Here is a 27,663-nt window from a genome sequence, read left to right as displayed (position 1 = left end):
GTTAATAGTTGTCAACACATTGGTTATTCTTATGAAAAAGAAAACACATGGTGGCCCCAAAATATTATCTTCTGGTGATTACCCTTTACCTCCTCTTATTTGGCATTTTTACTCCTACCATTTGAGAGTCAGTCAGTCCCCTGTAGAGGGACACTGTGAAGGTGTCGTTTATTACTGTTGGAAGATGGGCTCAGGCCCACGAGCTCAAGACAAGAAGCCCACACGTCAAAGGAGTGGCATATATGTAAAATATGGTATTTTCCATAACGATGGCATAGAGTGTAAATATGTGTTCCTTTTATGTCTTTTGTTTTATCAAGTTGTAGCCCTAAGGTTATTGTAAAACTATAAATAAAGGCATTGACTAAGAGGTAGGGCATTGAAGCACTCTCCTCTCTTTCCACAAATTCGTCCAGCCCTCATTTTTCTTTTTGACGCAACCCTCTTCTCCCTTAATCCAAACTCTCTTCTTCCACGTTCTTCTTCTTCTCTTCTCCTTCTCTCTTCTTCTTCTTCTTCTTCTTTCTTGTTGATCTAAAGTTCCTTTCATGAGATCCTAAACTCTACATGGTATCAGAGCAAGGAGTTTAGGATCTCTTCATGGAATTATTATGAAATCTGTTCAAGAAGTTGTAAAAGGAGTTCAGTCATAAAGAGATAAGTTCATCATCTTCTTATTTACGTTTTTTTTTGTTTCCTTTTCTTATTTACATACTCGTTTTTACTGTTTTTCTTTACTTCTTGAATTTTGAGTCACATCAAGTCAAGATAAATCTTTATATGTTGTAAAGATTTATTTCTATGCCTAAATTGATGTTATAATCTTGACTCCTTGTAAATCAATTACAAGAGTGATCAAGATCATTTGTTGTTTGCATCTTATTAAGATTGATAGGTAAAATTCAATTACCTTTATGTAATTTGGATCCATCTCATTTGAGGTAGAATTCCAGCACATGTTGTTGTATCTTCTCCTACTTTAGGTTGCTCATGGGTTTGTGTTGTGTTGTTGGATGCCCATTACATGTTTGATGAAATGCCAACAGTCATTTACCCTTTGTAGTTCCGTTTTTTTTTTTAACTTCAACAATTGAATTTTTTCTTGCGTTGAAGTCTCCCATGAGCTGAAGATAAATCTGTTCCAAGTGTCTTGGTTTGTCGTTAAATCTTCTCTAAATTTTTGTCTATTGCTCATTTGTGTTGGAGTTTGGATTAATGCCTAATTGGTTGCATCTACTTTCTTCTCTTTGTTCTTATGAATACAAGACAAGTTGAGTGATGGCTAGATGTTATTATCACTTTCTAAAGGCACAAATTTGTTGATAATTTGGTGCTTGCCCTTGTGAAAGAAATTGGTTCTTGTTCTCTTTTGTTGGTGATTGATTTGGTCTACAGGTTCTTCAAATTACATAGAGTAATTGTTCTTTGAAGAAGGCCTTTTCCCTTGACTTCCATATTTTACTTGCCTCATCATGGAGATTAGATACAATAGTAATAAGAGTGATATACTTCGTATTACTACAATTCCACTTAGAGGTCTCTCCAATTACATGAGCTGGTCACAATCAGTTCGAAGGGTTCTTATTACTCATGACCTCTTGAGCCACGTTGTTAACTTTCCTCCTCCAATTGATGATGAAGATGCATCCTACCACAAGTGGGTTAAGGATGATAACATGGTGATAAGTTGGCTCATTAATAGCATGGAAGAGCAGGTGGCCAACAATGTGGTCCACTTGGAAACCGCCAAGAACATATGGGACACTTGTGTCAAGCATTACTCAAGCACTGCTTCATTAAAAAAAATATATGAAGTCTTACAAAACATGCTGCATACGAAACATGGAGATAATATTCACGAATTTTTGGCACGGTTTCGCGGTCTTCTTCAAGAATGGAAACTAGCTCAGCCATATTCCACTGATATTGCCGTTCAAGAATGACAAAGAGAAGCTTTGGTAGCAGCCATTTGCTTATCGAATATTAAACCATACCTTGAGGTGGCCAAAACTCAACTTCTAAGTTCTTCTGCTCTTCCATCCTTCGATAATATTAGTGCTACATTACTTAGGATACCGGATCCATCCCCTCCTTCTCCTATTGATGCTCCATCGGTGATGTTCTCATGCAATCGGGGAACATCTTCCTCATCCCGAGGATGGGGCAGAAATATGAGAGGGGGTCGAACTATGAGAGGGGCTGAAAATAGAGGTGGTAGAATGGGTCAAAATTCCTTTCGTACTGAGCCTCAACTTTGCACTTATTGTGGCCATCAGAACCACCTTGTGGCATCATGCTGGAAACTTCATGGCAAGCCTGATTGGGCCACAACTAACCTAGTCTCGGTTAATGTTGAGAAAAATGAAGATAAGGCTGAATCATCATCCGAAAATGTGACTCTTACGGCTGAGGACTATGCTGCATTTCAGAAAATGAAGTCCTTCATGGAATCATCTATTCCCTCATCATCTACTGCTGCCACAACTATTGCCTCAGGTATGCTTTCTTCCTCTTCTTCCTCTTCCTCTTGGATCATCGACTCTAGGGCCTCCGAACATCTATCAGGTAACAAACACTTGTTGCAGTCCTTATCTCCTTGTTATCCTCATAAATTTGTTACTATTGCTGATGGTACCCAAACCAAGGTCCTTGGCAAAGGTTCCTCCTCTCTTACTTCATCTATTCTTCAAGATGTTTTGTTTGTTCCTCAATTTCCTTTAAATTTGCTCTCGGTTAGCCAATTGACCAAACAATTAAATTGCTCTATCACCTTCTCACTGTCTTCTTGTGTCTTTCAGGATCTCACTACGAAGCGGGTGATTGGTGGCGGCCAAGAAAAGGGGGGTTTGTACTACTTCACTCTTCCACCATTAGCTGCATTATCGTCCACTACATCTGAGGCCCAACTTTGGCACAACCGACTTGGTCATCCATCTACCCCTTCACTTCATTCTTTGGTTCCATCTTTAAAAGGACTTTCTAATATCAGTTGTGAGGTTTGTTAATTAAGTAAACATGTCAGGAGTACATATTCTCCTCGTCTTACAACTATAAGTACTGCTCCGTTTGAGCTAATACATTCTAATGTATGGGGCCCTTTATGTGTCTCAAATATTTCCCAAGTTAAATATTTTGTCATTTTTGTTGATGATTTTACTCGAGTGACTTGGTTATTTCTATTTAAAGAGTGTTCCAAAATTCTTCCTTTGTTTAAAAATTTTCATGCTATGGTCTTGACACAATTTGGGAAGAAAATTCAAACCCTTAGATCTGATAATGCTAAGGAATACATGTCTCATGACTTCAAATCATTTTGTGAGAGTAATGGGCTTATTCATCAAACATCATGTGCATATACTCCTCAACAAAATGGTGTTGCTGAAAGGAAGAATCGTCATCTTCTTGAAGTTGCTCGGGGCCTCCTCTACTCCATGAAGGTACCCTATTTCTATTGGCCTCATGCTATACTTACAGCATGCTTTCTCATTAATAGGTTACCTTCATCAGTCCTTCATCATAAAACTCCTTACTCTGTGTTATTTAATGATGAAGATCCTTTTTCTCTTCCTTTGAAAGTGTTTGGATGTGCGTGTTTTGTTCATGTTACATCTCCACATAAAAATAAACTTGATCCTCGGTCTATGAAGTGCATTTTTTTGGGATACTCTCGCACCCAGAAAGGTTATGTCTATTATAATCCTACCCTTCGGAGGATGTTTATCTCTAGGGATGTGACTTTCTTTGAGGACACTCCCTTCTACTCCTCCCATGATGCTCCTCCAGGATGGAATTGTCCTTCTACTACTCCTTGTCCGCTTGTGCCGTTCAATCTTGAAGTGGATCCATCCCCTGATGCACCGGCCGTACCTTCACCTGTGGAGTTGTCAGATCCACCTGAGGTAAGTCCTTCTCCTCCTATGTATGGGCCTGAATTTGATACTCGGCCTATTGCTTTAAAAAAGAACGCCTCTCCTGTACTACTTCGCATCCTATCTCAAATTTTATGTCTCACCATTGCTTGTCTTCCGAGTGTTTTCAGTTTCTTGTGTCCCTTTCTTCTACTTCCGTTCCACAGTCGTATCAGGAGGCCCTGAGACATCTAGGATGGAAGGCGGCTATGGATGAAGAAATGCACGCCTTATATGAAAACCAAACCTGATACTTAACATCACTCCCGAAAGGTAAAAGACTGGTTGGTTGTCGATGGGTTTTTTCGGTGAAACATAATCCGGATGGATCGGTTGCTTGGCTTAAAGCTCAACTGGTTGCTAAGGGCTATACGCAGTGCTATGGGATAGATTATGAGGAGACCTTCTCTCCTGTTGCAAAATTGAATTCGGTACGCATCATCTTATCTATTGCTGCTAACTCCTCATGGCCCGTCTATCAGTTGGATGTTAAAAATGCTTTTTTAAATGGTGATATTAGTGAGGAAATTTATATGGTTCAACCACCTGGTTATGTGGTTGAGGGGGAGTCAGTATGCCGGTTAAAAAAGTCTTTATATGGGCTTAAGCAGTCCCCTCGGGCTTGGTTTGATAAATTTAGTCAAACACTCCTACGGTTTGGTTTTCATCGGTGCTCAGTTGATCATTTCGTATATTATAAAGATACGGTCAAAGGGAAAATATTATTGGCCGTATACGTGGATGATATTATCTTAACCGGTGATGATGCTTTGAGTATACAAGAGGTGAAACAGATGATATGTCAAGAATTCAAGACTAAAGACCTTGGTATGCTTAAATATTTTTTGGGTATAAAAGTTCTTCAATCCAAACATGGGATAATATTGTCTCAAAGGAAATATGTCTTGGATCTCCTTGAAGAAATAGGAATGAAGGGTTGTAGACCAGTTGACACACCTATGGATACAAATGTAAAATTATGTGCCACAAATGAAGAAGATATTGATATTAGCAAATATCAAAGACTCATGAGAAAACTGATTTATCTCACGGTAACTAGGCCAGACATATCATATGTTGTAAGTGTGGTGAGTCAATTCATGCACAAACCACAAATTACCCACTGGCAGTCTTTAGAGAGAATATTACGTTATCTAAAAGGAACTCCAAGAAGAGGATTGCTGTATAAAAAACATGGGCACTTCAATATAGAAGGCTTCTCAGATGCAGATTGGGTTGGATCTCCTGATTATAGAAAATCTACATCAGGATATTGTACTCTGGATGGGGGAAACTTGGTTACATGGAAAAGTAAGAAGCAAAATATGGTTGCAAGATCTAGCACCGAAGCAGAATACAGAGCTATGGTCCATACCGTTAGTGAACTTTTATGGATTAGGACCCTTCTTACCGAACTAGGTTTTTATAAAAAGGGGTCCATGAATTTGCATTGTGATAATCAAGCAACTATTCATATCACTTCAAATCCAGTTTTTTATGCAAGAACTAAACATATTGAGGTGGATTGTCATTTTATATGGGAGAAGTTTCAAGCAGGAATAATCTCTCTCAAACATGTGTCATCTCAAGAGCAAGTAGCTGATATTCTCACGAAACCCCTTACATCTAAAATCCTATCATTTATATGTGGCAAGCTGGGTATTTATGATGTCTTTTCTCCTCCAGCTTAAGGGGGAGTGTTGGAAGATGGGCTCAAGCCCACGAGCTCAAGACAAGAAGCCCACACGTCAAAGGAGTGGCATATGTGAAAAATATGGTACTTTCCATAAAGATGGCATAGAAGTGTAAATACGTGTTCCTTTTATGTCTTTTGTTTTATCAAGTTGTAGCCCTAAGGGTATTGTAAAACTATAAATAAAGGCATTGGCTAAGAGGTAGGGCATTGAAGCACTCTCCTCTCTTTCCACAAATTCGTCCAGCCCTCATTTTTCTTTTTGACGCAACCCTCTTCTCCCTTAATCCAAACTCTCTTGTTCCACGTTCTTCTTCTTCTCTTCTCCTTCTCTCTTCTCTTCTCCTTCTCTCTTCTTCTTCTTCTTCTTTCTTGTTGATCTAAAGTTCCTTTCATGAGATCCTAAATTCTACAATTACTATACTTCTGAGTAATGCCTATAGACCCACTACCTACATAGTATAGGAGTATGTCCAACATCCAGCACAAGTCAAGTCTATTATTCACCCAAAATGTATTTTTTTATCTACCCTGAGAAAGTGAGTAGCCTTTGTAGCCCACAGTAGGGCAACTTTTTTGCCTGTGAAATTTAGCGGAAAATATTTTTTACTATGACCATTTGACTAGATTATGGAGTGATGTCTTATGGCTAGGAGTGATTTTACTCTCTCTTATATTATGCTAGTTGGGTATCTAAGAGACCACCAGCTTGAGGGGGAGTGTCGGAAGATATGGTGGACTGCAATTTTATACGGGAAGATATTATACACTATTTCCAATAATTTGGGCATTCATGATATTCTCTCACCCCAGTTTGAGGGGGAGTATTGGAAGATGGGCTCATGCCCATCCAACACTAATAGAAAAATTGATATAGGAACTGTTTCAATTTAAACAAGTTGTCAGATGATGGAAGCTGTAGAAGAATGTGGCTAAAACGACTCAAGGTTTGGGCAATCGAGCAACTAAGAGGTTGTGTAACTGTGAGTTTAATGAAATAAAGGAGAAAATCGATCTTGGTGAAGAAAGACAATGAGTGAAGAGCAGAAAGAGGACTTTGAGAAATGGGGAAAACGAAATAAAAGGAGAAAATTAAAACTTGATCTAAAAGACAAGAACCAATGAAAGAAACTAACAAAGTGACATTGTAATAAAAAAAGTTAAATAAACTAAACTAATAGAAAGATGATGGATAAGAAAAGAAATTGTTAAAGAATTTTTTTATGTGGGTTGAATTAATTCATAGGCATCCTCTGATTCCATGAGAGCATACTAGAAGTTTGAGTTAGATTAAATTATCCATATTCCAATTATACCTAAAGTACAACTTTTAAAGATAAATCTTAGACCATTTAAACAACTCTAACACAAATAAAAGTCTAACAAAACTAAAATTCTTCCTCATTTGAAACTTCTTCCTGGGAGACTCTTTTCCAGTATCAACAATAATGCACATCCCATTTCATGGTCTGCCAGGATGAATGACTTCAAACCACATGAATGTCAGATTGATTTTTTCTTACATTCTTTGAACCGAATGAAAAAGAAAAAGAAAAAATACTAGTCTTATGTTCACTATAGTTGTTATTATTATAAAAATACAAAAATTTACTTGAAACTAAGACTATAAGAATACCTCCTTGCATAGCCATCATCAATCCTCGATATAAACCCCTTGAAAGGGATTCCTCTTCACCTCCTCTACATGCTCAAACCATTGGAGCGACTAACACATATAGTTTTGGTAATCCAAAAACTGGTAACCCTAGGTCTCCCTAAAAACTCTTTTAACCTATAGGTCACTGAAATAACCTACCAAGAATTTCTTCTGCATACAACAAATAACACACAACATAATCAACATCGAGCCTAACAAATATTGTATACACAATAAGACCAAAAAAAAAAAAAAAAAAATGTTACCTCAGCTAAAGTGTACAACTCGATGAAATCAAACTCCTAGTATGCTTTCACTTCCATAACCTGCTTATTGTTACGATATGTTAAAATGTATATTCAATGTAATTTATATTCATAATTGTTGTATAATTTGGGATATGTATATAGGGTTATTTGATTAGGCTTAATGGGATGAGGGGGTATTGTCTTGGGCCCATGGGCCATTTTGTAACAGGAAAACCTAAAGGATATATATTTAATGAAAGGGGAAAAATCTCCAACGGACAGAATTCTGGATTTCGTCGTCGTGTTTCGTTTCGCTGTGAAACCAGAGAGCTACGCTCTCTCTTGTGGATGTTTGGACTGTTCCGTCAGTCCCTTGATCTTGTTTTGTCATGGTATCAGAGCTCTGAAGAGTAACCCCGACGTATTTCTCGTCCGACGACCTGTGTTGTCCGACCAATTTTTTTTCTCTTCACTTCGGCATTGATTTCGGGCGCTGTTAGAAATACTTGTGGGGTGGTTTCGTTGCCGGACGAGTTACGGGGTTCCGTTACCGGAAAGGGGGTTCTCGCCGGAAGGGGAAACGACCCGTAGAGGCTCTCGCCGGAAGCGGAAACAAAAGGGGTTGTCGGCAAGTATTTTCCGAGCTCGGAAACGTTGTGGTTCCGTCGTCGGAAAAGCTCCATCGGTGGTTTCGTTGCCGGAGAAGCTACAGCGCGACGGACGTTCTCGGCAGAAACTCGCCGGAAGGGAGAACGAAGGTAAATTTTTTTTCTCCCGCGCGTTCGTTTCGGGTGATTAATTGGCATATGGTCATTTTGCAATTTTAAAATCTTTGGGGGCCGCTTTGAAATTTCAGAACGATTGGGGGCCGCTTTGACATTTCTGAAAGCTTGGGGGCCGCTATGAAATATATGCACGTTTGGGGGCCGCTTTGAAATTTATGAAAGTTTGGGGGCCGCTTTGCAATTTTTGGAAGCTGGGGGGCCATTCTGGCATTTCTGAAAGTACGAGGGTGCTTTTCGAATTTCTGAAAGTTTGGGTGCCTAATTCGAATTTCTGTTAACCTGGGGGCAACTCTTGGATTTCTGTAAGTATAGGGGTCTATTTGCAATTTCTGAAAAGTGAGGGTTTACTTGGAATTTCTTATCTTGCGGGGGTGCATCAGGAATTTTGCTAGATTCAATTTTATCATGTCAGCAAATAAGTCCGATTTCGTTCCTATTCGGTTCACGGGCAAGAACTACGGTACTTGGGAATTTCAGTTCCGGTTATTTGTTCAGGGAAGAGGTTTATGGGGTCATATTGATGGGAGTGATCCGGCCCCTGGCGATGCTGACGCATTGTCAAAATGGATCATCATGGATGCTAGAGTAATGACTTGGATACTTGGATTTCTTGAGCCTCACCTAGTCCCAAATCTGAGGTCCTACAAAACTGCCGCAGATATGTGGAATTACCTCCACAAAGTTTATCGTCAAACCAGCACGGCCCGTCGATTTCAAGTTGAATATGAACTTGCAAATTTCACCCAAGGCAGTCGTTCGATTGAAGAATATTTCTCGGGCTTCCAAAATCTATGGGCTAACTACACTGACATTGTTTACGAGGATGTCCCTGCTGCTGCTCTCTCTGCTGTGCAAGTTGTCCATGACACCAGTAAACGGGATCAATTCTTGATGAAGCTTCGTCCCGAGTTTGAGATTGCTCGATCACATCTGATGAATCGTCATCCGGTGCCGTCCCTAGATGCCTGTTTGAGTGAACTTCTCCGGGAGGAGCAGCGCCTTACTACTCAGGCTAGCATGACACCTCGCGTTCAGGATGATCTCTCGGCTCCTGTAGCTTATGTAGCACAAGGAAGGCCTCAGGGTCGGGACACCAGTTCTGTTCAGTGCTTCCACTGCAAGGCTTATGGTCACTTTGTTCGGGACTGCCCCAAGAAGTTGGTTCTATTCTGTAGCTACTGTAAGAAGCCGGGTCATCACATCACCGTTTGCCCTACACGACCTCCACGGAGGAAGCCTACCGCTTATCATGCATCCATTGGTACATCTAGTTCTACCACATTGCCACCTGCTGTTTCAATCCCTATCATTCCTGTTCCACCAGCACCTGCCAGTTCCACCACTCTCACTCCTGAAATGGTACAACAGATGATCATTTCTGCCTTTTCTACTTTTGGTATCTCAGGTAAACAGAACTTTTCTACTCACCCATGGTATTTTGATTCTGGTGCCTCTAACCACATGACCAACAATGTGGTATCTCTTTCGAATGTCCGAAAGTATGATGGCAATCTGCACATCAACACTGCTGATGGCAGCACTCTGCCTATCAGTGCTGTTGGTGATCTCTCTCCATCTTTAGCTGATGTCTTTGTGTCTCCTGACCTGTCGACAAACCTTTTGTCTGTTGGTCAATTGGTTGATAAAAACTGTAATGTTCAGTTTTCTCGCTTTGGCTGTGTTGTGCAGGATCAAGCGTCGGGGAAGGTGATCGCGAAGGGGCCTAAAGTGGGCAGGCTATTTCCACTTAAAGTCTTTCTATCCACTGTTATTCCACATTCTCCTGTACTTTCTTTTGCTTGTAATGTTATTGGATCTGGCCCTAAGTTGTGGCATAGACGTCTAGGCCACCCAAACTCGGCTGTACTTCGTACATTATTTAAATCAGGTTTATTAGGCAATCAAGATTGTATGTCTCGTGACACGTCATTTGACTGTTCATCATGTAAACTTGGCAAAAATAAAACTTTATCATTTCCGCATCATGCCTCGCATGCTTCCCACTGCTTTGACCTTATTCATAGTGATGTTTGGGGAATTGCTCCTGTTATCTCGCATGCACGCTTTAAGTACTTTGTCACCTTTATTAATGACTTTAGTCGATTTACCTGGGTCTACTTCCTACGAGCTAAGTCTGACGTTTTTGTCGTTTTTAAGAGGTTTCTTGCACTCATTGAAACCCAGTTCTCCGCTCACCTTAAAGTACTCCGCTCTGACTCTGGGGGCGAGTACATGTCGGCAGAATTTCAAGAATTTCTTCAAAACAAAGGCATTATCTCTCAACGTTCTTGTCCCTCGACACCCCAACAAAATGGTGTTGCTGAGCGCAAAAATCGTCACCTTCTTGATATGGTCCGCACCCTTCTCATTGAATCATCCGTTCCTCCTAGGTTTTGGTGTGAAGCTCTCTCTACCTCCGTCCATTTAATTAACCGCCTGCCCTCGCCTGTCTTGCATCATGTCTCTCCCTTTGTTAAATTATTCGGTTACTCTTCGTCCTACACAGCTCTTCGGACGTTCGGTTGTGTTTGTTTTGTGCATTTACCTGATCATGAACGACATAAACTTACAGCTCAATCCGTTATGTGTGCATTTCTTGGGTATGCCGGTGTTCAAAAGGGCTATGTTTGCTATGATCCTCAGGCACGTCGAGTCCGTGTTTCTCGGAATGTGGTCTTCTTTGAAAACCAATATTTCTTTCCATCTCAAGTTACACTTCCGTCTACCTCTTTGTTTAGTTTGCCGAGCTTTGATGAGCCTCAATCCACTGCTTCGCTGCCCTCTTCCCCTTCTGACCTAGCGCTTGCTCCTGATCCTCCCTCTACTTCTGCTCCCCTCCATCTTCGTCGATCCACACGTAGTTCTCACCCTCCTGACCGATATGGTTTTCCCTCCCCTGTATCTCTGGTAGCTACTTTGTCTTCTATTTCCATTCCTTCTAGATATAAACAGGTCATAGCACATGCGTGTTGGCAAAAGGCCATCCAAACTGAACTACAAGCGCTAGAGGAGAATCACACCTGGGACATTGTGGCTTGCCCTCCCACTATTCGGCCTCTTGGAAGTAAGTGGGTCTTCTCTGTCAAGCTGCGTTCCGATGGATCATTGGATCGGTACAAAGCCCGCCTTGTGGCCCTGGGGAACAGGCAGGAATATGGGATTGATTATGAGGAAACTTTTGCCCCAGTTGCCAAGATGACCACAGTCCGTACTATCTTAGCCATTGCAGCCTCTCAATCTTGGCCATTGCATCAGATGGATGTGAAGAATGCTTTTCTCCACGGTGATCTGCAGGAAGATGTCTATATGAAGCTTCCCTCGGGTATGTCTACATCCTCTCCCAATCACGTCTGCAAGCTACGACGTCCTTTGTATGGGCTTAAACAAGCCCCTCGGGCTTGGTTTGAGAAATTCCGTAGCACTCTTATTCTCCACCGGTTTACCCAGAGTCAGTATGATTCCTCCCTCTTTTATCATAAGTCTGTTGCAGGCATGGTCATTCTCTTGGTTTATGTGGATGACATCATCATTACTGGCACTGACTCTGGACTGGTTTCCACGCTTCAGAAGGTGTTGCCTGCCACTTTTCATATGAAGGATCTTGGACGCCTCACCTACTTCTTAGGGTTGGAGGTCCATAACACACTTAAAGGTATTTTCTTAAACCAACATAAGTATATTCAAGATCTTATCACACTCGCTGGGTTGGAGGACACATCTTCGGTGGCTACCCCTATGGAGGTCAATGTCAAATATCGGAAAGATGAAGGGACTCTCCTTGATGATCCGACTATCTATCGACGTCTAGTCGGGAGTCTCATCTACTTGACTACTACTCGCCCGGACATTTCCTATGCTGTTCATAAGGTCAGTCAGTTTATGGCATCTCCTCGACATCTTCATCTTGCGGCCGTTCAGCGCATCATCCGCTATCTGTGCGGCTCCCCTGCTCATGGTTTATTCTTTCCTACTGGCTCTGCGCTACATCTGGTTGCCTACAGTGATGCTGATTGGGCAGGGTGCCCCGATACCCGTCGATCTACTACAGGCTGGTGTATGTTTTTAGGCGATGCACTAATTTCTTGGAAATGTAAGAAACAAGATCGAGTGTCCAAGTCATCTACCGAGGCCGAGTATCGTGCTATGTCTACTGCGTGTTCGGAAGTTATTTGGCTCCGTGGTCTTCTTGCTGAGCTCCAGTTTTCTCAGCCCTCCTCTACACCGCTTCATGCAGATAATACAAGTGCTATAAGATTGCAGCCAATCCGGTTTTTCATGAGTGTACCAAGCATATTGAGGTTGACTGTCACTCCATCCGTGATACTTTGGAGCGCCGGGTAATATCTCTACCGTACATTTCTTCGGATCTTCAAGTGGCCGATGTCTTCACCAAAGCATTGTCTCAATCCCGACATAATTTTTTGGTTGGAAAATTGTTGCTGGTTGACTCACCATCATCAATTTGAGGGGGGATGTTACGATATGTTAAAATGTATATTCAATGTAATTTATATTCATAATTGTTGTATAATTTGGGATATGTATATAGGGTTATTTGATTAGGCTTAATGGGATGAGGGGGTATTGTCTTGGGCCCATGGGCCATTTTGTAACAGGAAAACCTAAAGGATATATATTTAATGAAAGGGGAAAAATCTCCAACGGACAGAATTCTGGATTTCGTCGTCGTGTTTCGTTTCGCTGTGAAACCAGAGAGCTACGCTCTCTCTTGTGGATGTTTGGACTGTTCCGTCAGTCCCTTGATCTTGTTTTGTCACTTATGTACATGCATGCTCAAGATGTGCTCTAGAAAAGTGGTGACGTTATTGCAATTATCCCTAACCGGTAGGTTGCAGCTGTCCAAAATTTGAACCCGGAGCTTCTACCATTTGTTCCTTTGTAGCACCATATCAACCATGAGACCTCATATTGGCTATGCCCTCACTTACTCAAAGGTCCAACTACAAAAGTATCCATATAAATGAGCAATTTCAATACTATATATAGATAACTTGGAGGATATCACTTCTAATTAAAGTGAAAGTTATATACGTTCATTACCTGATAGACTGTATGAAGAAGGGGTCACATCACCATCCTCTCCTACACTAATAGATGACTTTGCGTACACATTTGAAAGGACATTCTATTGTGGCTCTTCCGATGGTCGCTCTACCTATGGTAAGTCTACCTAATTTGTTATGGTCTAGGTTAAGTACCTATGCCTTCCGCTCCTAACGGGCCGGTCTTTTGGGTAGTATTGGCTAGGTGCCCAACATTTAGTATCAAAGCAAGCGCTACGTCCCGACTTCGAGTCCCCACGGTGTTGGAGGTGTTGTCTCCTTGATTTGGTAAACCCCAATCCTGAGATGAAGGGATAGCGGGACCTATCGCTACGACTAATGAGCCACTGTGGTCGTGGCTCAAACCGGGTGGGGTGTGATGTTATGGCATGGGTTAAGTACCTATGCCTTCCGCTCCTAACAAGCCGGTTTTTTGGGTAGTATTGGCTAGGTACCCAACATTCTTCTTCGAGATTATCTTATTCTTAATTATTCTCTCATCCTATTCCTAATTGTTGTTCATTTTCAGCAACCTTATCTTCAAGAGTTATTCGCATGACCTATCAGAAGTCTAACATCCAAGGTAGAGAGCCACCATGGTCAATAGTTATTCCCATGACCTATTAGAAGTCTCTGAAACATCCAAGGCGGAGAGCCGCCATTAGGGGTGGCTTCAAACCGAGCCGGCTTGCGAGTGGCTCGAGTTCGGCTCGGTTCGATTCGGTATCTCACAAGCTCGAGATCCGAAATTGGCTCGTTTGAGTTAAGGTTCGGCTCGAAAACTCGCGAGCCGGCTCATTAACGTGTAAGTCGCGGGATCGAAATTGGGATTGAGAGCGGGAGCAGGAGTAAGCGCAAGAGCGAGAGCACGGGGAGGGGGGTGGGGGAAAGCTGAGCCTCTCCCGTCCACTGCTCTGCCCACCTCTGTCACCGTCGGCAGCTCCTTGCTGACCGCTACATCCCCTTCCCTCAGATTTCTTCCTCTTCCTCTTCCTCTAATTTCTTCGCCTCTCATGTTTCCGTCGTCTCTGTTTCCGTCACCGCCGCTTCCATCGCCGACGACAGGTCCTCACTGGCGTCATGCCTTCGCTCTGCGTCGTCTCGGTGGAAAACGAGAGTACAAAGAGATACCAAAGTTGGGAGAAAATAATTTCTCCCACCCTCGCGTGAAGTCGATTTCGCACGTGCGAGATCATAAACAAGTAAAAAAAAAAACTCTTTGTCTCTTCCTCAATAGCTGTTGAATAAATTGAAAAGACATATTAGTAAAAAGACGTTTCTAAAGACTTTTAGTGGTTTTTTCAATAAATATTGAAAAAACATTTTTAGTAGAAATATAGGGACCATTATTGCCTCATGGTTTTTGGAAACATTTTTCTAATTAGAAATTATTATTAAAAAATCATATAATTTTCTAAGTAAGATTTTCTTGCCAAGATGAGCTAGAAAACCGTATAGAAAATTTTGAATAAGTATTTGACAGTTGATGGTCTAATACTACTTTTAGCATGAGGCAATTTTCATAGCAATTTGGTGTCTAACATTTTATTTGATTAAAAATGGATCGATAAGTATAGTAATATATTAGATTGATTGTTAATTTTTATTTATTATCCTAGAAATTGCAATAAGAGGTTCATTTACCTTTCCTAAGAAAATTTTAAAATATTTCTTGTAATTTTCTAGTGGTAATAGGCTTTTATTTAAATGTTTTTTTGGAAATGTGTATCCTACAATATAAATTTTCAATCAGGGCACTAAGGAGGCCATAGTAAATTTATAGCCAAATTCAAAAATTACAAAATAAGATAGACAACATTTGGGGTAAAAAAAATTAATATTGGTGGGTTCTAATCTATTATCGAGATTCAATCCCGAACCTCCCCTATCATTCTTTTTTTAAAAAATGTAGGCATAATTTTATAGATAATTTATTTGACATATATTTTATATAGAGTATTAAATGTAGGTTAACCTCAAACTCAGCTAGACCACGAGCTCGAACTCAAACTCAGTTAAAATTATTAGGATCGAGCTCGATTACAATTTTAGGCTCGAGGCTAGGTCAACTCGAGCTCGAGTTCAAAATCTTTAAATCAAACTTGGCTCGAACATAGGAAGGTTCAGGCTCAACTGGATTCGATGCTACCCTTCTGCTCAATTTTAAGTAGAGGTCATGCTCAATTTTATCTAAAATGTATGTATAATTTTATATACAATTTATTTGACATGCATTTTTTGAAAAAAATTAAATGTATGTTGGAGCTCGAACTTGAGACATGTAATTTTTGAAAAGTTTTAAATGAATGTTGAAGCTTGAGCTCAGCTCGAATTCAGTTAAAATTATTGGGCTTGAGCTCGATAACAATTTTAGGCTCAAGGCTAGGCTCGACTCGAGCTCAAGTTCGAAATATATAAATCAGACTCGGCTCGAACATAAGCAGGTTCGGGCTCGGCTCAGCTCGGCTCGATGCCACCCCTAGCCGCCATGGATGAGAAGAATGCAGCTATGCATAACAACCATGCTTGAGACTTGACTTTTCTATGGAATGGCAAGAAACCAATGGATTATAGGTGGGTGTTCATTGTCGAACACAATCCAAAATGGCAGTATTATTTAACTCAAAACATGAATAGTTTCAAAAGGCTACGGTCAATTTCATGGCATATATTAGAAAGAAACTTTCTTGGTTGTTGTCAAGCTTAATTTGGTAAGAGTTTTTCTCTCTATTGTAGCTTCTTTTATTAATACATGTCAATATGTTTCTTTAATGGTGATCTTAGTGAGGAAGTCTACATGACACAACCATCTGACTTTATGGTTGAAAGGGAGAAGATATATCGGCTCAAGAATTCCTTTTTCCGGACTCAAAGAACCTCCTATGCATAGTATAATAAACTTTATAAGGTTATAAAAAGTTTTCCTTATTAAAAATATCCAAGAATCAATAAATTCAAATCTAATAAATATTTAGAAAGGAAACATCTACTATTGAAATACTATTTCTATATCCTGATTAAATTTTCAATTCCTCTCATTTGATCCTTCCTTTTAGTGTTAATGATTTTTTTCAAGGTAATGTTACTGTTTATTTCTCCTCCCTTATCTTTTTCCTTAGGCACAAAAAGGTGTGGAGGATCCTCCCCTTACATGAAGGTACAAACCCCGGCTTGAAAGGGCGTCTTGAAGGGCAAATATGAAAGAATTTTATATAACTCTCATGGAAAGAAGCTTCCGAGAAAGAATAATTTTAGTATTAGGTTCTCAAACAAAAGAATAATAATAATAATAATAAATTAAGAAAAAAAATGAACTCAATCAAAATCAGCATTGTGGAAGCGGCGGAGGGGGTTTCTGGTTGGGCAGCTTTCCGTCCAACACCACCCATGTCATCTTCAATGTGAACGACATTGAAACAGAAGCCTGTAGACCAGGCTTCCGTCAATCGGAACCGACAGATCACTGAGCCAAAAATAGAATACTTCTGTTATAATTTTGTGTATACCTTTATAATTTTAAGTTATAATCGTGGTGAATATAGCTTTCTCTTTAAAAGCTCATATGGTATTAGAGCAACTCAACAATCCCGTCTCTTGATTTCACTTTTTTTTTCTCGACGGGAATCCTTCTTTCGTTCTGCTGCTCATCATCGTCGACGTAGCGTTGACAGTCCCATCGTCACTCTCCTTGCCGCCCTCTATTAGGTGAACATTCTCCCATCATCTGATAACCATTTTTCCCAGTGAGAAGCTTCCCCGTAGCTAGCTTCCTCTGTTTCCTCTACTGCCCACCTCTGCGCATTGGCTCTCAGCCCCAACACCAACATAGTCGTTGCCTCTCAGATTTTGTCCCTACGTGATGGCCCCTGGTGTTCAACCTGTCTTTACCGTTGACTTCTCATCGCTTCCCGCAACACCGCTGCCTCGCCCGAGAGACCATCGTCGTTCCTTGATAAATAGCGGTGTTTATTTTTCCATCCAACCAAAGGCTCATTTCTCCTTGAAACCCGGGTTTGCATCGGCTTGTGGTTCAATCCTGTGACCAGTCCGATTCACAGAGATTCAAAAATAAATAAAAAATCTCGTCAAACCTCAATGGCCGCTAAATCATTTTCTCATTTTCCCCCATTTCATACCCTAATCCACATGACCACAATTAAACTCTCCTCCACAACCTACCTCCTGTGGAAAAGCCAACTTCTTCCTCTTCTGGAAAGTCAAAATCTCCTCAACTATGAGGACGACACCCTCGCACCACCACCTCAATTTGCCGCCACAAATTCTACCACCCCTACTGCTGAGTATTTGGTGTGGAGAGCAATAGATCGGCGCCTTCTAAGCCTCTTCCTTTCTTCCCTCATAGAGGAGGCCATGGGCGAAGCCGTTGGCACCTCCACTGCACGAGAGGTCTGGCTCGCGTTGGAAAATGCCTTCAGTCATTAGTCGAAGGCTCGCGAAATCCATCTCAAAGACGATCTCCAGCAGCTAAAGCGTGGACATCAATCCATTGTTGCTTATACAAGCATATTCAAGGGTCTCTAAGATCAACTGCACGTAATCGGCAGACTTGTCAACAACACCGACAAACTCCACTGGTTTCTCTATGGATTGGGCACCAAATTTTCCACCTTCTCTGTCACACAAATGGAACTCACACCTCTGCCCCGTTTCTCCGACCTCGTCTGCAGAGCCGATAGCTTTGAGCTCTTTCAAAAATCTCTCGAGAGCTTTGTTTCTACTGTTGTTGCTTTCACTGCCACATCCTATGGATCTGACCGGTCGACCCGCTGTGGCTCTAGTCGAACCCATGGCCGAACCAATGGTTCTGGCCACCATTATGTCAACTGGGGCCGAACTCATTTTGGACAAGGGCACCGCCCTCCTCACTATTAGATATGTCATCTTGATGGTCACTACGTTGATCGATGCAACCAACATTATGACCACAATGAGTCCAATGGGGCCGAACTCATTTTGGACAAGGGCGCCGCCCTCCTCACTATTAGATATGTCATCTTGATGGTCACTACGTTGATCGATGCAACCAACATTATGACCACAATGAGTCAAATGAGTCGCATGCCCATCTTGATGAGGCTTTCATTGGATCATGTGTTCTCATTAGATCTATACCCTCCGACCGGTTCTTGGACACTAGGGCTTCCACTCATATATCCAATAATGCATCCACCCTAGATCAGTCTGCTCCATACATGGGTAAGGACTCTATAATTGTGGGGAATGGTACCTCCTTACCTATCTCACATACTGGTAATGTCTCTCCGACGTCACATATTTAGTTGTTAGATGTTTTAGTAGTTACACATCTTACAAAAAATCTTCTCTTTATCAATAAATTAATGTCTAATTTTCCTTTAACCGTTACATTTACTAATGATCTTTTCACAATTCAGAATCGTCTCACAGGAATGGTGGTGGCAACCGGTAAGAGAGATAGAGGCTTATATGTGCTAAAGCATGGCAACGCTGCCCTTCTTTCTTTTCTTACAAATAAATATTTACATGCTTCCTATGATTTATGGCATTCACGTCTTCGACATGTAAATCATTTTGTTATTTCTTCTTTACAATGAGAGAAGAGCAGAAAGAGGACTTTGAGAAATGGGGAAGACAACGAACTAAAGGACAAAATTGAAACTTGAGCTAAAAGATAGGAACCAATGAAATAAACTAACAAAGTGACTTTGTAATAAAAAAGTTAAATAAACTAAACTAATAGAAAGATGATGGTTAAGAAAAAAAAATTGTTTTTTGTGGGTTGAATTAATTCATATGCATCCTCTGATTCCATGTGAGCATACATGGAATTTTGAGTTAAATTAAACTATCCATATTTCAATTATACTCAAAATACAACTTTAAAAGATAAATCTTTGACCATTTAAACAACTCTAACACAAATAAAAGTCTAAAAATACTAAAATTCTTCCTCATTTGAAATTTCTTCCTGCGTCAGCAATATTACACATCCCATTTCATGGTCTACCTGGATGAATAACTTCAAACTACATGAATGTTAGATTGATTATTTCTTACGTTCTTTCAACCAAATGAAAAAAAAAAAAGACTAGTCCAATATTCACTATAGTTGTTATTATTATAAAAATACAAAAAGTTACTTGAAACTACAATAATAAGAATACCTCTTTGCAAAGCCACCATTAATCCTCAATATAAACCCCTTGATGGGATTCCTCTTCTCTTCCTCTACATGCTCAAACCATTGGAACCATTGAAACCACTGACACATATAGTTTTGGTAATCCTAAAACAAGTAATCCTTGGTCTCCCAACAAATTCTTTTACCCTATAGGTCACTGAAACAATCTACCTAAATTTTTTCCCGCATACAAAAAATAACACACAACATAATCAATATCGAGCTTAAGAACCATTGTATACACAATAAGACCAAAAAAAATAAAAAAAATAAAAAAAAAGTTACCTCATCTAAAGTGTACAACTCGATGAAATCATACTCCTAGTATGCTTTAAATTCCATAAACTTCTTTTGTACATGCATTCTCAAGATGTGCCCTAGAAAATTGGTGTTGCAATTATCCCTAATCGGTAGGTTGTATCAATCCAAAAGTAGAACCGGGAACTTCTACCCCTTGTTCCTTTGTAGCACCATATCAACCATGAGACCTCATAGTGGCTATGCCCCTTGCTTACACAAAGGTCCGACTACCAAAGTATCTGTATAAACGAGCAATTTCAATACTATATATAGATAACTTGAAGGAAATCACATCTAATTTAAGTGAAAGTTATATAGGTTCACTACCTGATAGACCTTAAGAAAATGGGATCTCATCACCATCCTCTCCTAATCAAATAGATGACTTTGCCTGCACATTTGAAAGGACATTCTATTGTGGCTCTTGCAATGGTCGCTCTACCTAATTTTTCTTCTTCTTAGAGATTATCTTATTCTTAACTATTCTCTCATCCTATTCCTAATTTTATGTCCACTTATAGATTTTTCTTTAAGTTGTTGTTCATTTTCAACAGCCCTATCTTCAATAGTTATTCCCATGACATATCAAAAATCTTTGAAACATCCAAGGTGGAGAGAGTTGTCATGGTCTATAGTTATTTCCATGACCTATCAAAAGTCTCTAAAACATCCAAGGCAGAGAGCCGCCATGGAAGAAGAGAATGCAGCTATGCATAATAACCATGCTTGAGATTTAACTTTTCTATGGAATGGCAAGAAACGAATGTATAATAGATAGGTGTTCATAGTTGAACACAATCCAAAATGGCACCATCATTTAACTCAAAGCATGAATAGTTGCAAAAGGCTACACTCAATTTTATAGCATGTATTAGAAAGAAACCTTCTTGGTCATTGTCAAGCATAATTTGGTAAGAATTTTTCTCTCTATTGTTGCCAATGTCAAGTGGCCTCTTTATTAATGCATGTCAATAATGTTTTCCTTTTATGGTGATCTTAATGAGGAAGTCTAGGTGACACGATCATCTGACTTTATGGTTGAGAGGGAGAAGATATATCAGCTAAAGAACTCGTTTTTTTGGACTCAAAGAACCTCCTATGGTTTGATAAGTTTTATAAGGTTATAGAAAGTTTTCCTTATTATAAATATCCAGGAATCAAGATATTCAAATCCCATATATATTTAGATAGGAAACATCTACTGTTAAATTTTCACTTCCGCTCATTCGATCCTTCGTTTTAGTGTTAAGGATTTTGTTCAAGATAATATTACTGTATATTTATCTGCCCCTTATCTTTTTGCTCAGGCACAAAAAGGGCTCTATAGTAGGAGGGCAGAGACTCTTCCCCTTACCTGAGAAAAACGAATGAAAGGAGGGAGCCCTTTTTGCCCTTCTCTGTCAAGAGTTACAAAGCGGAAGAAGAGGTGCCAGCACCCTCCTCCCCCCTTCTTTCTGCTCCGGCCGGGGAGGGCACCTGGCGAGAAGAGCACCTGTTCGTTAGTTGGATAACAAACATATCAATGTCAAAGGCAAATCTGAGTTTTTACTTTTCAATGATTTATTAGTTTTAGCAGGTGGATTTCAAAGTGAGAAGAAGATCAGAATCGTAAGCTAATAACGTTGCTTTTGGCAGCACTTTTTATTTGTACTCTTTCGATCACAGCGCAGCCGCGCAAGATTCTACAACTTTTCCCTACTCGGTCAACAAAAAGAGAGAAAAAGGAGACAGAAAGAGACGAACCGTGTTTTTCATCTGGAAATTGACCCATGCCCTCCTCGTAGCTGTCAATGTTGACCGTGGAATATGAAATTTTCCAATATGTTCCTTCCATCCATTTTCTTAGCAGGTCACCGTCGATATTTGTTGTTGAGACTGGTTCTATACTCCCACTTTGTCCGATTTTTAACCTGTTGAGACCTCCCAATTCTTTGTTGAGTGATCGCATAAACAAAACGATAACTTCACCCTTCTTCATCCACTTTCCTCCAACTCTTTCAGCAGCAACGGGTTCGATAACTCTGAACCTTCTACCGAATCTAGGTTTTAAGATGAAAAACATTCTTTCTTCATCCGTGGAACCCCGAGAGGGGCAATCCCCCTTCGGCCTGAATTTAATGAATTAACTATCGACAAACCCAATTACGTACAACTCAAATTGGCCAAACCAGTCCAAAGAGGGGCCCCTCCTTCCAAAAAGGACGCCTTGCCACTTGCGTACATTTTAGTTCATCACCTGACCGACAAACCACCGCCCAACGTCGGCAATTACTTGCCGTGGGTTGCTTCCGGTTCTCCACAATCGGCATTCAATGTGCTCTACTTAAACCAGCGAGTCCTTCCAAGTTTTTATCCACCCTTTCAGTACAAACTACTTTGCGTGTTGAAGAAGGGGTGGAGACCTCGGCATTTCAACACTGGAACGAGTTTCGCTTTAAGCTGAAGAACACGGGAGGACCGAGAAGGCCAAAAGCCATACAAAGTTCGGATACATTGGTTGGCCCACGGTGGACAATCTTAGCTAGACAGCAGCAGATTCAAGCTTCAGATACGTTGCACACATACCCAAAATCCAGCCAATGCACAGCTGGATAAGTTCTTTCCTGCCGCCAGCTCAAGTTGATGGGTTTCGTATTCTATTCCTCAGATTCTCCCTAATCATTCACATAAACCCTATGCCGTACTTTCTGAAATCCTGAGTATACGACATTTTTCCCGCCAAATTTTAACTTGAAAGGGTGAGATACTTTCCTTTCTATCAAACCAAATCGAAAGGGAGAAACTGAAAACAAAGATCAACCGGGTGGTAGATATAAAGCCATTGCGAGAAGAGCAGAAGAGAGAGCTAAAAATCCAATCATATATTTCTATCTATCTCAAGTTGTAATCCTCGTTAAAAAGTACAAGCAGCAGAGTTTGCAGAGGGCAATTTGCAAGACAGAAAGAAAAAAACGGTAACAGAAAACTAGAGTACATATATACACACTAGGTGTAAATTGGTTGCACGCTCTGTTTCCTAAGCGCAAGCCTCCCGCCTAGGCGCTAAAGCGAAGAGCGCTTCAAGATCAGGCGGCTGGAAATAGCCGTTCTTGGGCGGATCTCTCAGCTTCGCATACACAATAGGCTTCTTCTTTGGAGGCGGCGGACAGATCGTCAGTGCCGGTATCCGACACTCGCCGTGCTTCGGCGTCACGCATCCTTCCGGTATCTTCTCTACGGCGTCCTCCATCTGCTAAACCGCGTATCCGCGTCTCTCTTCCGCTTTCGTCACCGACTAGAACCAGTTCCCCTTCCGCCGCGAGCAAAAGCGAGTCCGAATCTCCTCGGGCCTTCTCGGTCTTTCTTTCTTAAATACCCAAATATTCATAAAATATGAGACCAATTTTCCCGCGTTTGGCTTGTTCGGGAAGCTGCTACGACGTCGTGTGGCGGAACCGGATGACAGCTAGATTTACAAATTTAGCACGTGTCAGAAAAAGATTGGAAAGGGTACTCCGAATATGCAGACGTGGCAAGACGTCACCGCCTGCGTGTCGCAACCAAAAACCGGCGCGAAAACCGCGACCCTATGGCGGGAAAAAAAGTTTGAATACGGACCGCTTCCGCAACGCAAGATCTCAATTTTCCGATATTGGGTTTTTTCTTTTCCGCGTTTTAGAAGAGCACACGTGGAAAGGAGATTCGACGTTGTCCGGGTTCGAGATGGATATATATAACGGCGACCACCGATGCCACGAGGACATGGGGCCCACCTTTCTCCTTCAAGAAAGGCGGCCACGTGGACATGGGGCCCACCTTTCTCCTTCAAGAAAGGCGGCCACCGTTCTGGTAAGCGATAAGTCTCGAATTACTGTTTGCTCGTTCGCAGAAGCAGACCTTTTTCTTTTCTGTAAATTATTAAAGAATGGCGGAGAAATAGTAATGAAGGCAAATTGGATTGGATGAGGCCACCTTCCGTGTTATTAAGATATCTTCCAGGCATGCCTGACATATTACTGAAGTGCGTCGTTTCTGGTACAAATCGCAGTTATTTAAAGTGGCCGGACAGGTTCGAGAGAATCCTATGCTTGTGAAGATGACGACTCGGTAAAAATTTATAACGTTTCTGTGATATTGGTAATTCCCATTTAGCAGCGGAGGAGAAAGAATTCAGTGGCCGAAACAGAGCTGCGAGAAATCAGTATACGGAGAAACATTCTCTTTTCACTTTGAGCAATCCCACAGCTTTCTTGATTTTTTTTAAAGCGGACTTTTGCAGTCTATGGAGGATGAGAACTGCCGAGACTCTTGTCAGCTCCAGTCATGGACTGTGAATCTTCCTGAGTCACCAAGCTTCCTCTTTGTAAATATAGGAACGGAGCAGGGCCATTACCCTGTCCTCCTCCTTACTCCCAAACGATGAGGAGGGATTGCCTAGGGGTGGCTTCGAACTCGAGCCGGGCTCGGTACTTATCCAGTTCGATTCGTTATCTATCGAACTCGAGTTCGGCGGATTGCTTAGGGTTGGCTTCGAATCGAACCAGCTTGCGAGCGGCTCGAGTTTGGCTTGGTTTGATTCATTATCTATCGAGCTCGAGCCGAGCTCGAGCACCAAAATCGGCTCATTTACCTTAACGAGCCGAACTCGATCGAAGCCAGGTTCGGTTCGTCGGCTCGCGAGCCGGCTCTAGGTGAGTCGGAATCGGTATCGGGAGCATGGGAGCGGGAGCGGGAGCAGGATCGAGAGGGAGGGGGGATATTTTTTCCTCCCCTAGTCACCGTCGAGCCCCTCCCGTCGGCTGTTTGTCGCCGCCTCTACCGTCGTCGCAGCTGTTCACCGGCCGTCTCTGTGCCCGTCGGTTCGATTTCTTCCTCTCCTCGCCGTCGCCTCTGTTTCCGTCACCGTCGCTTCCGTCGCAGCCATCATCCCCGACAACAGGTCCTCCACGGCACTGTAACCCCCTTCCCTCCGCATCGTCTCGGTAGAAAAGCAGAACCTAACTTCAGGGGAGAAATAATCTCCCCCCACCCCCGTGCGAAGATGATCTCGCACGTGCGAGATCATAAAGTAAAAAAACTTTTTTTTTCCTCTCGAAAAAATTAAAAAAAAAATTTATAGAAATAAGTTTCTATAAAATATTAGTGTCTTATTTTTTAAAAATATTTTTCTAATTGAAATTTTTTATTAAAAATCATATAATTTTCTAAGTAAGATTTTTGTACCAAGATGGGGTAGAAAACTGTATAGAAAATTTTTGAATAAGTATTTAACAGTTGATGCTGTAATACTTTTAGCATGAAGAAATTTTCATTGTAATTTTGTGTTTGATATTTTATTTAATTAAAAATATATTAGATTGATTATTAATTTTTATTTATTTCCCTAGAATAGACAATAAAAGGTCCATTTAACTTTCCTAAGAAAATTTTAAAATATTTCTAGTAATTTTCTAATAAGTCACTAATAGTAATAAGATTTTATTTAAAGGTTTTTTTGGGAATATGTATCATTCCCGGAGCCATTCCGACTCTAACCGAGACTCGAGAGAGCCGGTTAGAGAACGTCAGCTCTGTTTCGCTCTTCGCCGGACATTACCTTCGGCCGTCGGCTTCTAACCGTCGTCGCCGGCGTCGTCTCTACCTCCGGCCACTCACTATTGCTACCCGACGCCACCAATTTCCGGAAATCGCAGCACCCGTGAGAATGAGTTGCTGCCCGAGCGAGAGGAGGAAGAAGGGGAGTAATTCGTCATTATTGAATTTGATTTTTTATATGGTTTGAACTTAGGTTTTGAATGTTAATTGAATCTGATTTGATAATTAAGGTTTATTTAAGATTTGTTTTCTTGATATTTGATTAAATTAGCTAATTAGGGTAAGATTATAATTGAGGTTGGATTTTGGTATTTTAATCCGATCTTTGTCATTAACTCTAGGCGCCCGAGAGGGGCTAGACGCAAGGATTGAGAATCCGGATTCGTGGTTACGTGGCGCTTGAGAGAGGCACGAATCACGATAAAATCAAGTGTTGACGTTTCCTGTTGTGTAAGTAGTTAATTAAATTATTGCTTGATAATTTAGGAAGTAGTTAATTAAATTATTGCTTGATAATTTAGGATATAATTAGTATTTAGTTCAGATTAATTCATCATATTTGGTTAGGCTAGTTGACTGAAGAATACAAAACAATTCAATCCTCCCTGTGGATATGACCCTCGCTTACTGCTAGATTACATGAACGATTCGTACGCTTGCGAGGTATTAAAGCCGATGTAACTAAAATTCTACATCAAGTTTTTGGCGCCGTTGCCGGGGAGGCACGTATTAAGCGTATATCTTTGTTCTCCATAGTCTTAGGTTAGATTTTATTTTATTTTATTTTTGTTTTTATTTTTTATTTTTTATTATTTTTTTTTGCTTTCTTAATTTTAGTTTGGTATTTTTTATGAAATTATTTTTATTTCTTCTAGTTAGTTCATATTTTTAGTAGCGAGTTTGTTAGCTTAATTTGATAGTTCATTTTGTTTCTTTTTGTGTTTTTATGCACGGGCGCCGCTCCCTAGGTGGACCATTAGCTCCCTTTGTTGAAGAGGTAGAACATATTTGTAGGAAAATACCCGAAGTCAAGTTAGGAGCTACCATGGCCAATCAGGGCGAACCATTACAGTTACCTGCAGCAGGTGACCGTAGAGCCCTGAGGGATTATTCTATCCCATCCCACTTCACATCACCTTCTTGCATTATATTGCCACCCACTACTGCCGCCAGTTATGAGTTGAAACCGGGTGTGATCCAACTCCTCCCTACATTCTATGGGTTGGATAAGGAGGACCCATATTACCACATCAAGGAATTCTTAGATATTTGTGCAACTTTTAAATTCCAGAATTTCTCAGATGACTCTATCCAGTTAAGACTTTTTCCATTTTCACTTAAGGATAAGGCCAAGTCTTGGCTTAATTCCTTGGAGGTGGGCAGCATTACTTCATGGGACACGTTAGCACAAAATTTTTGTCCAAGTACTTTCCCATTCAGAGAACTACAGCCCTCAGGAGAGAAATCTCCAACTTTATGCAGCAGGAGGGTGAACACTTTTATGAGGCTTGGGAGAAATGGAAGGATTTGATTCGTAGGTGTCCGCATCATGGGTTTGAGAAATGGCATTTAGTGCAATACTTTTATCAAGGTCTTACACCCCAGGTTAGATCCATGGTAGATGCAACGAGTGGTGGGAGTTTGATGGGTAAGAGTGCTAGTGAGGCGTGGGACTTCTTTGAAACGTTGAGTGATCAATCTCAGCAATGGGGTTCGTCATTTAATGTTGATAGGAGATCCCACGAAACCAAAAGAGGGGGTCTCTACGAGGTTAGTGAAACACCTATGCTCATGGCCAAGATTGAGGGGTTGACTAGAAATATTGATGCCCTTATGGTGTCCAAGAGTTCACCTGCTCCTAACCCATCTACTGTCTGTGCCATATGCTCTGGTTCATCTCATCCCACACAAATGTGTCCATCTAGTTCATCCTACCCAGAGCTCATTGAGGACTTGAATGCAGTCCAGAATTTTCATAGACCAAACCGGAACGATCCTTTTTCAGAAACATATAATCCGGGTTGGGCTAGGCACCCAAATTTCTCATGGTCCAAGGGCCCACAGGTTGGGGGTCCTCCAGGGTTTACTCAACCCCAAGCTCCGCGCCCACACTTCACCCAACAACCATTGATTCCACAAAAACCTTCACTTGAGGATACACTTCAATTATTCATGCAGAATACACAGTCCTCCATTGCCAAACTTGAAATGCAAGTGAGTCAGTTGGCCAGCCACATGAGTGAACAAGCACAAA

The 27,663-nt window shown here is 41.1% G+C and overlaps 1 protein-coding gene, 1 long non-coding RNA gene and 1 other non-coding gene across 5 annotated transcripts in view; all 3 read right to left on the bottom strand.

The window, feature by feature from the left end:
- The window catches only part of LOC137966643 (uncharacterized), a 32,684-nt gene extending 10,764 nt beyond the window's left edge, over nt 1–21,920 (bottom strand). The window contains exons 1-4 of one of the 3 annotated variants that reach the window (XR_011116228.1): nt 21,579–21,920; nt 21,190–21,311; nt 20,163–20,226; nt 19,608–20,074 (exon numbers count right to left, since the gene is read on the bottom strand). This is a non-coding gene — a long non-coding RNA (uncharacterized lncRNA). Of the gene's footprint in view, nt 1–19,607; nt 20,075–20,162; nt 20,227–21,189; nt 21,312–21,578 lie in introns of those variants that run through there. The other 2 variants (XR_011116227.1, XR_011116229.1) reach the window with 2 other exon arrangements.
- A 757-nt stretch (nt 21,921–22,677) lies between these two features.
- On the bottom strand, nt 22,678–23,142 carry LOC137966694 (cyclin-dependent protein kinase inhibitor SMR4-like). The gene has a single exon (XM_068813382.1). It carries the CDS (start codon nt 23,062–23,064, stop codon nt 22,852–22,854), a length of 213 nt encoding a protein of 70 aa, XP_068669483.1. The 5' UTR covers nt 23,065–23,142; the 3' UTR covers nt 22,678–22,851.
- A 3,716-nt stretch (nt 23,143–26,858) lies between these two features.
- LOC137966793 (small nucleolar RNA R71) lies at nt 26,859–26,965 on the bottom strand. Its single transcript, XR_011116284.1, has one exon. It is a non-coding gene; the product is annotated as a small nucleolar RNA R71 (small nucleolar RNA).
- Nucleotides 26,966–27,663: the final 698 nt, after the last annotated feature.

This window comes from Aristolochia californica, unplaced genomic scaffold, assembly GCF_029961685.1.
Source record: "Aristolochia californica isolate CCGP_79_NKW_82.1479 unplaced genomic scaffold, dmAriCali1.0.hap1 SCAF_5, whole genome shotgun sequence".
NCBI lineage: Eukaryota > Viridiplantae > Streptophyta > Magnoliopsida > Piperales > Aristolochiaceae > Aristolochia > Aristolochia californica.
The sequence above is the reverse complement of the archived record's forward strand: the minus strand, read 5'-3'. Positions and strand labels throughout refer to the sequence as shown.